Source organism: Crinia signifera, chromosome 19, assembly GCF_055691185.1.
Source record: "Crinia signifera chromosome 19, ASM5569118v1, whole genome shotgun sequence".
NCBI lineage: Eukaryota > Metazoa > Chordata > Amphibia > Anura > Myobatrachidae > Crinia > Crinia signifera.
The window spans coordinates 94,237,128-94,252,267 of NC_139226.1; the positions used below are offsets into that span (position 1 = coordinate 94,237,128).

The window sequence follows — 15,140 nt, forward strand, 5'->3', positions numbered from 1 at the left end:
TGGCTGCTTCTGCATGTAGCCCACAAATGTTAGGCAGCTTTAATCTTACACCGCAATTTAGATTTCAGTTTGAACACACCCCACCAAAATCTTATCTCTCTGCACCTGTTACATCTGACCCACCTGCAGTGCTGCATGATTTTGCCCATTTTCTTGCTAACAAAGCTGAATCAGGCCGTATATATCATAGCAGTACTACAGAATGGGCTGGCATATACCAAAATGAGGGAAAACCACTGCACACACATATTCTCAGTGTAGGAGTTGGAGTCGCTCACTCACCATCCAGGGACAGCCAGTCGTGCTGCGAGGAAGGCAGAGTTGGAAGAGCTCTCGCTTTATATTCAAACACAACAGAGTTGGAGATGATCTGGTTGTTGAAGGCGACCTGAAGGGTGACCAATCCGGTGTCATGTGCTGGAAGGCAGGAGGGGAAATCATTGGTTACTAGACATTGATTTACAGAATCGGTTTACCAAGTCAGATCACTTAGTTTATACAGCGCTTGTACAGGACACACATCAATCACTCAGTAAACAATATTTATGTCCTACTTAGAAGAGATCTAACACCACTTATATATCTGGGATAGCCTCCTCCCCAAACGCTGAGATGCCGGATTTGCTGTAACATTATATATTAGATATTATTATTGTTCCAGATACTACCCAGTGATTCTTTTCTAAAGTCAGATTCCGGGTCCTGTGGATTCTAGATTGGGCACTGATGATCTTGAAAAGAAAATAGTTGTGTTTAATCTCAGTTTTAGTATCGATCACTACGGTGCAGAGCGATTGCAGAGGTTATTATTTGTGTTACGGACTGAGCATGTTCTGGAACCAATTGTGTTAAAGAGGAGGCAGGAGAGGACGGTCCATCTGGCACTTCTGTCCAATGCCAGAAGGGCTCTCCTGCCAGCTCCGCCTACTAGTGCTTTTCTCATCTGGCATGCTGAGATGGGGTGCAGTTCTGTAAGGCCACACCCCCATTACAATCAGCACGGCCTATGACGTATAACCTCTCCCCTTAATGCATGTCCATGCTCAATGGTCCGAGCTCAGCCGGCATCCCACACCTTGGGTCAACTTGAGCCCTATTACAAATTTCCATCTCTATATCATGCCTTATGTGCGTCCAGATACAAGGTGTCCTTGCATTACCGCACCCTGAACCTAGATATAACAGTAGGGACCCCCAATACTCAGAGAGGCCTTGACGATTGGCTTGGGGGCTTCCCATAAAGTCCGTCATGGGGCCTTGAATAAGTGAAGCCAGGTTCAGTCTGTGAGACTGTCCTGGCTTCACATTGACTGGCAGTGACTTCCTATTGGAAGTCCGACCTGCCAGTAACCCAAGGCAGTCCCATTGGTATGTGTTTCCTTCCCCTGGAATGCCTCTATGGGCTGTTTCGGCTGCCGCCCATAGAATCCGGGGTATGCACATGTGCAGTACCGAGGCCGATACTGCGCATGTAACAGTCCCTGTGCTGTCATCTGCAATGTACAGGTGCCGGGACCATGATTTAGCTTCTATGTAGAAGCTGGGGGCATGCACAGTACCGAGGACAATACAACACATGCATCGGAGACCGGCGGGGGCGGCATCATGACCAGCGGCAGCCCGCCTCCAACGCTGAAGTCGAAACCGCCGATTATAACTTCCCTGTAGGAAGACGCATAGAAGATAATGATTATTGCATTCCTTTAATTCTAATATGTATTAAACCTAACTCAGGTATGTTAATTAGGTAACGACTCCCATCATCTCCAGGAGCCGTGATTAGCTCTCCATTCAGGTCTTTGCAGATGCAGATTGTGAACCAGAGCAGCAGGACCAGGGCACTTCTGTTTGTTCCTTCCAGATGTACAATAAACACGTAATTACTATCAATAATTCATTTTGCTAATGTAAAAATAGTATTTCCATCCATCTGCCCGAGATTTACAGCCACTATTACCATTGCCAAATGCTGCAGTACTTTCTTAAAAAGCAAATTAGTTTACATAGACATATTAATACCCATTTGGATTGTTATTGACGAATATTGAGTGGTTTATAAAAAATGGATGTACGTAGTAAGGGATAAATTGGATTTGGATATCTGAAGGCGATCTATATGAGATTGGAACCTCTCTGTATTTTCAGTAAGAGCACGAGGTATCCAGATTCCAGACTGACTCGCAGTAATCTACATCCTACATCTAGAACAACAACATCAATATTGATAGGAAAACTTTTAGCAACGTTACTGGCTGTGACGCGCCGTCGTCTTACCATTTACGCAGATACTTTGGGGTAAATTTACTAAGAGGGGACTACTATTGAAAATGGGATGTTGTCCCTACCAACCAATCAGATTCTATAGTACCTTCTAAAAGGTGCTAAAGAAATAAGTAGAATCTGGTTGGTTGCTATGGGAAACATCCCACCGTCAATAGAATGACCGTCTTAGTAAATTTGCCCCTTTGTGGTCGTTGCTTAGGCTTGAAGCTACCCCTAACAGACACCTGATGCACATGCATAGAAAACAGTAAAACAATGTAAAGCCGTCAACCGTCATAACTAAGATAATAAGATCATAATGACATCTAAACAAGTGCCTAGCTATGTATGAAAGCCAAGGAGATGCCATTAGGTCAATAACTGAACAAAAAGTGGTGGCGGTTATAAACAATGAATGACAAAATAAATAATAAAAAAAAGAATAAATGAACAAATATATAATAAAATAAATAAAGAATTGGACCTGTTGAATTATAGAACATTTAGTTTAACTGAAAATGTGCATCTACTAAAGAAGTCCCTAGAAGTGGGGTTATTGTGCCCCACCGGCAATGGGGTTGTGGTATGACTGGCCGACAGTCAGAATCTAGATGGAAAGTATACCGACATCGGAATCCCAGCCGCCAGTACTCTGATAGTCCAGCACAAAAAAGCCCCTTTCGGCCTTATTCTAGTCTCCCTCTACGGGGGTCGCGGACCAGTGTTCCCTCTAAGCTGTTTCGGTTGTCCCAGACACTGTGTATAATAATATGGCTCTGCTGGGCTGGGCTGGCTGTCAGTGAGCCTGTAAGCCCTCCCTTGGTTGCCAGGGTCTGTCAGGATTGGCTCCCCTGCTCATCTGATCTGTGTAGTACAGAGGAGCCAATACGCAGATGCTGCCTTCCTACTTTCTCGGCCTCCTGCCTTACCGCCATTGCTGTTGTCCACCCGTAGATTGCGCTAGCACCGCTGCTGCCTGTCGCTAAACAGCCTGAGGAGACAGAGTGCCAGCAGGACACACACACAAAAGCCTGCCCGGCCGTGACATCAGAAGCTGAGGTGGTGGCTGTGGCACTGGCGCGGCAGCACCCATTGGTCAGGAAGACTGGAGTAGTCTGTAGATGCCATACTGCATTGGGTCTGGTGAGTAGCTGAGCAGCTGCACAGTGCTGGTCTGCACTGTGGGGAGAGGGGCAGGAGCTGCAGGGCTGGAGGCTGTTCAACTGGCTAGTGACTGCAGTGCTTAATGTGGTGGGGGAGAGGGCATCAAAATGGCAAAGTATTTTCTCCTCACTGCACCTCAGGACAGGGCCTGCCTGGAAGGGGCCCTGTCTTGAAGTGCAGTGAGGAGATGGGAGTGGTGTCAGACGCATAGGCTGCTTTTTGGTATAGACTCATAGGCTGCTTTTTGGTATTGGCAGCTTTTTGGTATTGGCAGTAATGTGTAATGGGCGTTACAGGGTACATTTTTGATGTTCGCCTTCGGCACACAATGTCCCTGTTTATGGAGCACATTGTGAATTTTGGCTTAATCCGTGTACCATTATGTGAATTTTGGCTCAATCCATGTGGCATTATACAGTGTTGGTTAATTATTGTAATTATTAAAAATTAACCATTTTGTTTACTAGGCCTTTATACCATTATGTGACGCACACAAATTTTTATTTCCTTGCAAAGTTGCACAGCCAATATCTTTTGCCGCACACAACCTTCGTAAAATTAGAGGGAACATTGTCGCCAGTGGCGTAACTAGATACATGTGGGCCCCATAGCAAAAGTTTGTAAGGGCCCCTATTTATCACCTAATGTTGAAAAATATATACAGCATATGTAACTTTGACAGGCAAAGTGGGCCCCTCTCAGCTCTGGGCCCCATAGCAGCTGCACCCCCTGCACCAATGGTAGTTCCGCCCTTGATTGTCGCGGACCCCTACGAGGGCCTAAGGGCAATTGGTCAACATAGTCCCACCCCCTGCTTTACCATGCCCACATTACTGGAAGACTGCTGACATTCAGTAAGTATGCTTTGCATATTTTCCATAGCCAAAAGTCGACCCTATGCTTGATAAATGTGCATACAACCATGTATATGCCTATAAGGCGGCTTTCTAAATGGAACAATGCCTTCTCCTACTCGCCTCAGTGCTTACACGTCCATGAAACTGCCGCACATTCAGCCGTCACTGTAAGTAGTTGCTGTTTTATAAGTACCTTATATGTTTGTTCTAGACTTCATTTATTGGCTTTCACGTGTTCTAACATATCCCCTTGGGTGCTATATCACATTAGGAGGCACTGCCCTGTGTCAGTTACGCTAGCCTCCATTACCACGAAGATCCTCGTATGACCTCTTAGTGTAAGATTGGCAGACAAACAACAGCATTGCTGCAGCGAGATACTGTATACTGGATTCCATCTGCTGCCCCAAGCGCCCGGCCAAGGGAGTTTCAGGCAAAGAGGTTCAAAGAAATTCTATTTACAAAGAGCAAACCAAACTTTCACCTAAATTTATTTTACAATTTTACATTCACCTCTTCACCGGTCCCATGGTTTATGTATAAGCCACTGTCACAGTTCCATTCAGAAGGTCCTTAGTGCCACTTTGGTGTGATACAGTTGCAATGGAATGGTCCGTGCAGAGGCGTAACTACTACCTTCTGGGCAAAATTTTGAAAGGGCCCCCCACCACAGGAGGAGAGGGTGACAGGTGTGTGTGTGTTTGGGGGGGGGGGGGGGGGGGGAGGGAGATAGAGAGAGATTATATGTAAGGGGCCGAGGTGTAAAGGGGGGGGGGGGGGTTGTAGCAGAAGAGAGGGAGAAAAAGAGGAGAGACATGGTGGGGAGGCATATCTCCCAACACTCACGATTTCAGCGGGACAGTCCCGATTACCGGGTCCTGTCCCGCTGTCCCACCCGCGGCAGTTGGGAGCCCCCCCAATTTAACAGAATAGACGCTGTGTGCATGCGCACAGCGTCTATTCCCGGCCGAAAACGGGGACGCGGCTCATTTGCATAAGCTGCGCCCCTCATTTACATAAGCCGCGCCCCCTTTTTGGACGCTCGCGCGGTCCCTATTTCTGCAGCTACAAAGTTGGGAGGTATGCGGAGGGAGTAAATGAGAGGAGGTGGAGAGAGACAGACATAGAGACATAGACAGAGAGAGACAGACAGATAGAGAGGGATACATACAGAGAGAGAGAGACATACAGAGAGAGAGACATACAGAGAGAGAGACATACAGAGAGAGAGAGAGAGAGAGAGAGAGAGAGTGAGAGACATACAGAGAGAGAGAAAGACATACAGAGAGAAAGAGACAGGCAGAGAGAGAGAGAGATAGACATACAGAGAGAGAGACAGACAGAGAGAGTGAGACAGAGAGAGTGAGACAGAGAGAGAGAGACAGAGAGAGATACAGAGAGAGATACAGGGAGAGACAGACAGATAGAGAGACAGACAGAGAGATACAGACAGAGAGAGACATACAGAGAGAGACATACAGACAGACAGAGAGAGACATACAGAGAGACAGAGAGAGACATACAGAGAGAGAGAGAGACATATAGAGAGAGACATACAGACAGACAGAGAGAGACATTCAGACAGAGAGACATACAGACAGAGACATACATACAGAGAGAGACACACACACAGACAGAGAGAGAGACAGACAGACATACAGAGAGAGAGAGAGAGACACACACACACACACACACACACACACACACACACACATACACAGTGTTTCTCCTATTCACATCCTCTCCCCTCCGACCCACAGTTAACCCTGTCCTTCCTTACCAGTATAATTCATGCTGTCAGTGCCGTGTCTTCCTGCACTGACAGCTCCGTGTCTCCTGTTTCCCAGGGCCAGGCAAGCAGCACAGCGTGTGTCACGCCGGGGCTGGTCACTAGATAGTGACGTCAGTCCCCGGCAGCATCAAAGAAGGGAGAGGGGGGAAGGCTGCAACAGCCGGACCACCACATTCCCCTTCATATGTAGCGCATCGTCGCTAGCGGGGGAGGGGGCAGAGGCACCACTGACACTCCCAAGCGAGCGGATTGCAGAGGCAATGGAGTCATCTGCAGCTGGGCTCCTGCTCCAAAGGGGGCACCTCTCCTCTCCTGCCAATTTTAATCAGCTAATTGAAAGCCATCAATATCGCTTCTGTGGCTGACACCCCCTCCTTACATCATTTTTGTGTCACACCCATGACCTGTCTTACTGGAGACAGACACCTTACTGATTGAGCTATTTGGAGGGCACCAATATATATTTTGCCTCTGGGCAACTGGGAGAAGAGGGTATTGACAGGAGTGATTGGCTAATTGCCAAGCACAGACCTGCGAATTCTGGCGCTAAAGTATTCGTTTATAATATTTATAATGTAGTAAAAAATTGTATATATATAAGCACCAATTGCTGCAGGTGTTAAATGAGTTTGAGAATTGGGGATTTTTTGTTTTTGCAGAGGTGCAAAACAAAAGACAGTAAACGCTTTGTGGGCGCACTCTTTTTGTTAAATGATGTTTAAGATCGGTGAGTTATGGAGTTATTTTAAAATATAACCTTTATTAGGAACTTAAAAAATGATCTGGCGCAAAAAGTAATTTTTCGTTTTGTTGTGTGATTGTATGTTATCTGATTACGTATTATATTTCAAATAAAAGAATTTTAATCACACTTTCATGTATCATTTACTGCATATCTCCATCCCTGGTATATGAACCAGAGTGGTCGTAGGCTGCAAAAATGAAGGTAATCCCCAGAGATAGAAATCAATTGGGGGAAGTTAGGCTACCCCACGTCACAGGGTATATATACACTGTTTTTAGCCTGAATTGGCTTTTATTTTAAGGAACACAGACAGTAGGCGGCTCTGAGGACACTCTCCAACTGACAATATCTCCCACGTAAAATGATACCACACCTGGTATCATTTTACGTGGGAGATATTGTCAGTTGGAGAGTGTCCTCAGAGCCGCCTACTGTCTGTGTTCCTTAAAATAAAAGCCAATTCAGGCTAAAAACAGTGTATATATACCCTGTGACGTGGGGTAGCCTAACTTCCCCCAATTGATTTCTATCTCTGGGGATTACCTTCATTTTTGCAGCCTACGACCACTCTGGTTCATATACCAGGGATGGAGATATGCAGTAAATGATACATGAAAGTGTGATTAAAATTCTTTTATTTGAAATATAATACGTAATCAGATAACATACAATCACACAACAAAACGAAAAATTACTTTTTGCGCCAGATCATTTTTTAAGTTCCTAATAAAGGTTATATTTTAAAATAACTCCATAACTCACCGATCTTAAACATCATTTAACAAAAAGAGTGCGCCCACAAAGCGTTTACTGTCTTTTGTTTTGCACCTCTGCAAAAACAAAAAATCCCCAATTCTCAGTTTAGTTACTGAACGCTGGGCGCACCACCAGCACTATAACCACTAGCATTAGTCAAAAGTGTTTTTTTATGCTGGCTAAATTATCTAACTTACTTTACAAACATTTAAAAATTAGCTGTTGCGGGTCCACCCCCTCTTTTTCCTAAAGTTAAATGAGTTTGACTCAACTCAAAAGAAGAAAATGTAAAAAAGGGGGGATTAACACTTTGCGCTAATGGTGTAATTAATGCTGCTCTGGTAAATAGTGGTGAACAATATGAAAACTGGACACACCTACAAAAATTAGCATATAATAATTATTTATTTAGTACAAAATACAAGAAAAGATAAAAAGGACAATAAAAATAAGCGAATTAGGCTTATAATTATAATAAAACATGCAGAAAATAGCTTATTGTATTGCACAAATAATTGGAAGCTATATATAGCAGTAACAAAGCTTCATTAACTGTTCATCACGCATGCACAATGTTACTCCGTATAATTGATGAATTTGATAGCACAATTGCTCAAGCCAAGTTGAAAAAGTTAATTGCAGACAAGCTAAAAGTGATAAACCCCTTTTAATTGGTTAGCATGTATGGAAACACGCACAAGGCAGTCCAACGGGGTAACACTATAGCTTAGAATAACTGAGTGTGGAGTAATTATCTCACCCTTCCGTAGTTGCGGGGAAGGAGGCGGGGAGCCTGATGTCTCTGCGGCTCTACTCGCTGGGATGAATGAATAGCCGGTTCTGATGGTAATGCCGGAAAGCGGGGAAATGACTCTCAGTCCGCTTGGTTTGCAGTAGGAGGGGGGCAGGAGTACGGTACCATAAGATGTAGTATTGGCGTCCGTGCCTGTCGAATCAGGTTGGAGAAAGGAGCCGGTGGTAGCGTCTCACTTAGTCAGGGACATGTCGGTCCGAACAAGCTGGGTTAGAGCTAGGCTGGAGTAACGGAGGGTGCTTAGCGTGATGACGTCACGTGGAAGTGATGGGTGTCAACGCGTTTCGTCTCTATGGTAACAAGAGACTTTCTCAAGACGGATGTGGACTTCCATAATGTGATGCTATTTAAATGCTCAATGCTCGTTAATCAATCAGTAATTAATTGTTTGCAATAAAGATAAAACTCAAAGTAAAAGGCAGGTGTGTCCAGTAGTTTCAAAAAAACATAATATATGAATAATACATAAACATATTTGCATCTGGAGATTTAAAAGTAAATGGATACACTCATACCAGTGCGTTCAGGAGATATTTGTCTATAATATGAATAATTGGCACAGGTGTCTGTGTCAGCAATTAGCAAAGGAGAGAGAAGGGAGAATATCTTTTAGTTGTAAGAGTGTCAGCAACAGAGACAAATTAAGATACAATTGTATTTGTTAGAAACTTATACAAAGTTGCCAATAATAAAGAATTATTGATTCGAGTGACAGTTACAGTTTGGGAGATTCGTGATAGAGAGATTAGATTTCACATATATAGATTTATCATTAGGACCAGAGTGATAAATATATTTATATTTATCCTAATAATTAATTATAAATATAATAATAATATAAAAATAAAATAAAATAAAAATAAAAATAATCCCATAAACATTATGATATAAGAAATGTAAAAAATATACATATATAGAAAATTTCTCTACATATATATATATAACAACCCACATCATAAGAAGTAGATTTATAGAGGTACATGTACATATGAGATATTATAAGGAGTAATTATATTTGTGATTTTACGTATTACAAGGATTATGGAATTATATAAATTATAAGTAGATAAATAATTTATTTTGACAAAGACCCATACAGTTATGATAAACATAGAGCTGGGGTTATAAACCCTAGGAGTGGGGGGAGCGGCATCTGCAAACCTATGTCATCACGGGATAGACCCATGCAACAAAGGTAGATGCCGGTCGCCTCAGTCCTCATAGGTTGAACGCCAGGTTATTTTGAGGGGAAGGGAAGAAAAAAGTATAAAAGGAAAATAATGAATTTATTACAGTTTAATCTATACACGTCAGATCAAGGGCTTCATTTAATCCCTGGGGTTTAAGAGTTTCTAATTTAAAGATCCATGAGGATTCGGCTAAACAGAGCTTTCTGAATCGGTCACCTCCTCGTTTTGTGGTGGGAATATGTTCAATTGCCATGACTGTAAGTTGGTCAGGATTGCCGTCATGGAATTGAGTGAAATGGCGAGGAATGCTGTGGGTTGTTAGTTTTTTCAAAATGTTAGACCGATGTTCTCTAAAACGTGTCTTAATGTTACGAGTAGTCCTCCCTACATATTGTAATTTGCAGGGACACTCTAGTAAGTATACACAGAAAGTCGTATCACAATTCATGAAATGTTTTAGGGGAAATTTCTTTTTGTTGCATGACGATGTCACTGTATTAATCTTATTGATCATGTGTTTACATGTCAAACAGATGTTCTTGTTGCATCTAAAATTACCAGATGGTTTAGTAGAAAGCCAACCAGGTTGTATTATGGATGGTAACGATGGTAAAAGGCTGGGGGCAATTTGATCTCTTACATTTCTGTTTCTTCTGAATACTATTTTTGGTTGAACTAAATTATTTTGTAATATTTTATCATATTTTAAGATTTCAAAGTTTTTCAGCAAGATTTTTCTAATATTCAGTGATTCTTTATTATATTTTGATATGAATGTAAGTGTATCATGGTTCTTTTTATTTTCACCAGTTTCTGAAAGAATTTTAGATGGTTTTAATAGATTACTTCTTTCTACCTGTGTAGCTTGTTCATAAGCTTCATTAAGGAGACCTTCTGGGCAACTGGGACAAACGTATGCCACTGGTGGATTGCATACCACCAAATGTCTTCAGTGGACAGCAAATTCAGATGGTAAGAACAGAATCATCATTTAGGGCAGGGGTTCCCAATCTTTTTCGAATCACGGCACCCTAGAATATCTGAATTTTTTCACGGCACCCCTAGGCCCAAAAATTTGTATATAAAATGAAGTAGATTGTGTTTATATGTGCTTCTTAGGTTCAGTTATGTGTTAAAGGGCAGGATTTGCTTCTGTGTTTACACATATTTTATAATTGGCAGCCACCAGCACTGGTTTTGTCCATAAATAATTGATCATAAATAATTTGAATTGGTCCTGGATCACCAACCCGTGGCACCCCAGGGAGCCACGGCACACAGTTTTGGAAACACTGATTTAGGGAAAGGTTTATGGAAATGATACAAGGTGGTCTGTTAAAATCATAATGGGGGTGAAGAGCTTCCATCAAAATAATTGTCCTTCCTGCACTACTTTACTTTTTCAGACTCCACAAGAGACCTTTATATTTATTCAGCATATCTCCTCTCTCTTCATTTGTGTCAACCAATGACTGAGTCTGTCTGAAAATTTTGCAAAGACTTTCTAGTAATGGCGTCCAAGGATACAGGTAAGTTACAGGTAAGTGCATGAGTTTATGTATCATGATCAGGGATGCCAAGGCTAGAAATGGACCTGGGTACTGGCGGCATGGCAAAACGAAGGAGAAATAGCCACGCCCCCTCCCAATACAAAATGTCTAAAATGACTACGCTCAATATTTGTCCTCTTCAGCCAGGAGTGGCCTAAAGGGTGGGTGGAACCATACAACATCCCATTTTTGTATTGAAAGGGCCAGCTGCTAGGTTACTGATTTGGCATTTGCGCTTTTGTATAACACCCCCTCCAGAGTTTTGTCCACATCACCATTCATTGTTAAATTGCTCATTCGCAGTTAATTCTGAATCACACTGGGACAATCATCCAGGTACATTTGTGTAAAACCAAGGCCCACGTGACCTTCACCTGACCTTCTCTGCCTTCCATTCCCTTTCAAAGATATTGCTGTCTTTTTGTTTCAGAAGCGATATTAAATTGATTAAAGTGGGATGTTACAGATATTACTGTGCTGACAGATAAATGCTTTGCTGCATTTCGTGTTAATGGCACCGATAGAATCAGCTAATGAACTTTAGCTTTATAACCAGCCGGCTGAATGAAAATGTCCCTTCCTGTTGACGATGGACAGCTGATATGAAAGCCTAAAATTCCCCAAGTAAGCAAGCATTTTAGACACATTAGCAATTAAGATTGGCAATATGTCAGATGTAATTTCCTTTCATTAGCTCACTTGTGAAATACGGGCCGGCAGCTTACTAAACTGTGTGTGTTTTTTTTATTTCCTCCTAGTCGCACTAGAAACATATTTACTGGGAGATATTTACTGAAACAGCAGAAATGAACAATGGCCGGGCTGAGGACAATGGATTCTGGGATAGGGTTTGATGCATTACATTGCAAAGTGATAAATCGCAATGGAAATAGGAAAGTGGGAAAATGCACAGCTGGCAAAAGTTCTATAAATATACCTGTGTATAATTAGCATTTATTTTCCCTTAAAGCACACCAGTCGCCAAAAATGACCTATGTTCCATGCAAGCCACTTGTTCTGGAAAATCAAGTCATTTACATGTGAATTAGCCTCCCCCTTTGCCTTCCTACTACAGATTGAGCATCATTGTAACCAGTGGCGTAAGTTCGTCCCAGTTGCCCGGAGGCAAGATAAATATTGGTGCCCCCCAAATAGCTCAATCAGTAAGGTGTCTGTCTCCAGTAAGACAGGTCTTGGGTTCTAATACAGGTTGTAACACTTGCAAAAATAATGTTAGGAAGGAAGTCAGCCACAGTAGCGATATGAACGGCTTTCAGTTAACAGTTTCAAACTCACTGGGGATGTGAAGTGCCCCCTTGGGAGCAGGAGCCCAGCGGCAGATTACTGCATTGCCTTCCAGAGTTACACCTCTGATTGTAACGGTATTCTGTATTAACACACAATTCAGTTACATGACCACCAGCCCTGTGGTTTTCCTGCGGGCAGGGGTTCATTGGATCGACCCAATTTAGGTTGACATGCATTGGGTCGACAACTCAAGTTTGACAGGGCTTAGGTTGACACCTGATATAGGTCGACAGGTTTCGAAGGTCAACACACGCATTAGGTCCACAGTCCAAAGGTGAGTTTTTCATGTCTTGTTTTGTCCCAAATGCCAAGTGTACTGCCATGCTTCTGGCACACTACTATGTTCTACGACCGTGCCGTAATGGATGTTTGGGCATGAAATGCAACCTGTCGGAACACGTCGGCTACAAAAAAAAATGTGAACAACTCGACCTGCCATTGTCCACTAATGCTCGTATCAACCTTCCAACCCTGTCAACCTTAGCCACGTCAACATATTTCAGGTGTCGAGCTTCAGTGGTTGACCTAAGCTGTGTTGATATAAATAGGTTAGATCTAGTCACCCTATCCCTTTTCATGCCACCATCCCCATTTTTCATGACCAAAATGATACATAGACATGTGGGGGTGGTCTTAGTAATGTGGTGGCATGGTGGAGGCTACTATGTGTCTGTCTGGTGCAGACCACAAAAATAGTTTAGCAGTGCAGGGACAGCGCCTATTTTGTCCTGATTTTTATTTTATTTAGGCTGATGGGACATATACATTGGACATACTCATAATATGTATTATAGTTTTAGCCAACTTGTCCTACATGATGCTAGCGACTAGGAGGCTTCAGAAGCTATATAGGCTGAAACCTTCCCAAGATGGTGATCTGATGTATAGACTACACATGGCCACTGCTTAGTTACTAGAGATCTATTAGTTGAATCTGGGAGTGACCTGAGTCTAGAAAGAGAAAGGGCGGGACCCGCACCATATATCATAGGACTTTGTAGGTCTTCTTACGGAGATATGAATGGAAATATGCCCACCAATGGGGAGTTATTATATATAAATCTTCCCCGAATTGGTTGAGGGTGCCGTCAACTGATTTAGTATGTATGGAATATACGACGAAGAAAAAGCAAATCAGTTTCTTGAGACGCACTCCTCATTCACAACGTCTTGAATGACTTAAAAATAATCGTATAACTTTAATTAATGTTTAGAATATTTTTTATATTTTTATGTTATTTTTATCTCAGTTACAGGCCAGCATTTTGTTATAACAATGAACTTTAATTTTTATTAATCATGTTTTGACCTAATGATCTGTTTCCCTGTATCAGGGATTACAGTTGCGAAAATAGTAAAAAAAGAGGTAATAGATATAGAGAAAAAAGAAAGTTTTGAAAGGCTTAAAATCAATCTCTGCTAACCGTTGTTATAGGTACCTTAGTAACTTTTATTTATTAATCCCGCTTAATGCAGGTAATTCTTGTATGTTTTTGTCAGTACAAATGTATCAAATAAATGGTTTGAATACCTGTCTTAGGTCATGTGTCTTCTGGTGTTTATGTATTTTTATTTTATTCTTGTTCAGCAATCTCCTCTCATTTGGAGGATTCTTTGTTGCTGCTATTTGCGCAGACCTAGGTTAGCCTTGAAAAAGCCGACAGGGCGAAATGCGCATCGGCATGTTGCTCTGTTGACCGTTGTAATATAAATCAAATGTATAATGTCAGTGTAAATGGTGTTTAGCGCATTATATAGTACCTGCCAACTGTACCTGCATCTGTAGTGAGCGAGTGCGCATCAAAAGCGCTGAGACACACGCACAGTGCAGGGATCAGATCCCTGACAGCGTGTATTACCAGCCGGGTCAATCTTCTATAGCGTGTGCTGCCAGCCGGGTCAATCTTCTAAAACGCTCCGGCGTTGTAGAAAAAATACATAAACACCAGAAGAAACATGACCTAAGACAGGTATTCAAACCATTTATTAGATACATTTGTACTGACAAAAACATACAAGAATTACCTGCATCATAAGCGGGATTAATAAATAAAAGTTTCTAAGGTACCTATAACAACGGTTAGCAGAGATTGATTTTAATCTTTCAAAACTTTCTTTTTTCTCTATATCTATTCCCTCTCTTTTTAATATTTTCACCACTGTAATCCCTGATACAAGGAAACAGATCATCGGGTCAAAACATGATTAATAAAAATTAAAGATCAGTGTTATAACAAAATGATGGCCTGTAAGTGAGATAAAAATAACTTAAAATATAAAAAATATTCTAAACATTAATTAAAGTTATACGATTATTTTTAAGTAATTCAAGACGTTGTGAATGAGGAGTGCGTCTCAAGAAACTGATTTGCTTTTTCTTCGTAGTGACCTGAGTCTGCATGATGTCACACAGGTTGGAGCAAGTGGAGAATCAGACCTAGCTGAAGGGGTGGCCATCGGTGGGTCACCATTTATGGTGTCAGTGACATGTAACCTTGCTAGTTTGCAACCATTTTCAAGGGAACCATAGATGGTTTCACCCACCGATGGTCAAAGCATTAGGCTGTAGGTCAATGAGAGCATGAGGACAGAGCTTCACAGGCGTGTCAGTGGGCAGAGCTTAACTCAGTGTTCGGGCACTTGGGGGGGACAAAAATATTTGCTGCTTGTGTGTCCTCGATCGTGTGAGACCGCCTGGTTCT

The 15,140-nt window shown here is 42.2% G+C and overlaps 1 protein-coding gene across 6 annotated transcripts in view; it reads right to left on the reverse strand.

The window, feature by feature from the left end:
* The window catches only part of CAMTA1 (calmodulin binding transcription activator 1), a 1,324,131-nt gene that overhangs the window by 139,528 nt on the left and 1,169,463 nt on the right, over positions 1 to 15,140 (reverse strand). For all 6 annotated transcript variants that reach the window (XM_083162948.1, XM_083162947.1, XM_083162949.1 and 3 more), the window contains one exon: positions 283 to 417. In XM_083162948.1, the coding sequence (XP_083019074.1) occupies positions 283 to 417 (135 nt within the window). The remainder of the gene's footprint in view (positions 1 to 282; positions 418 to 15,140) is intronic.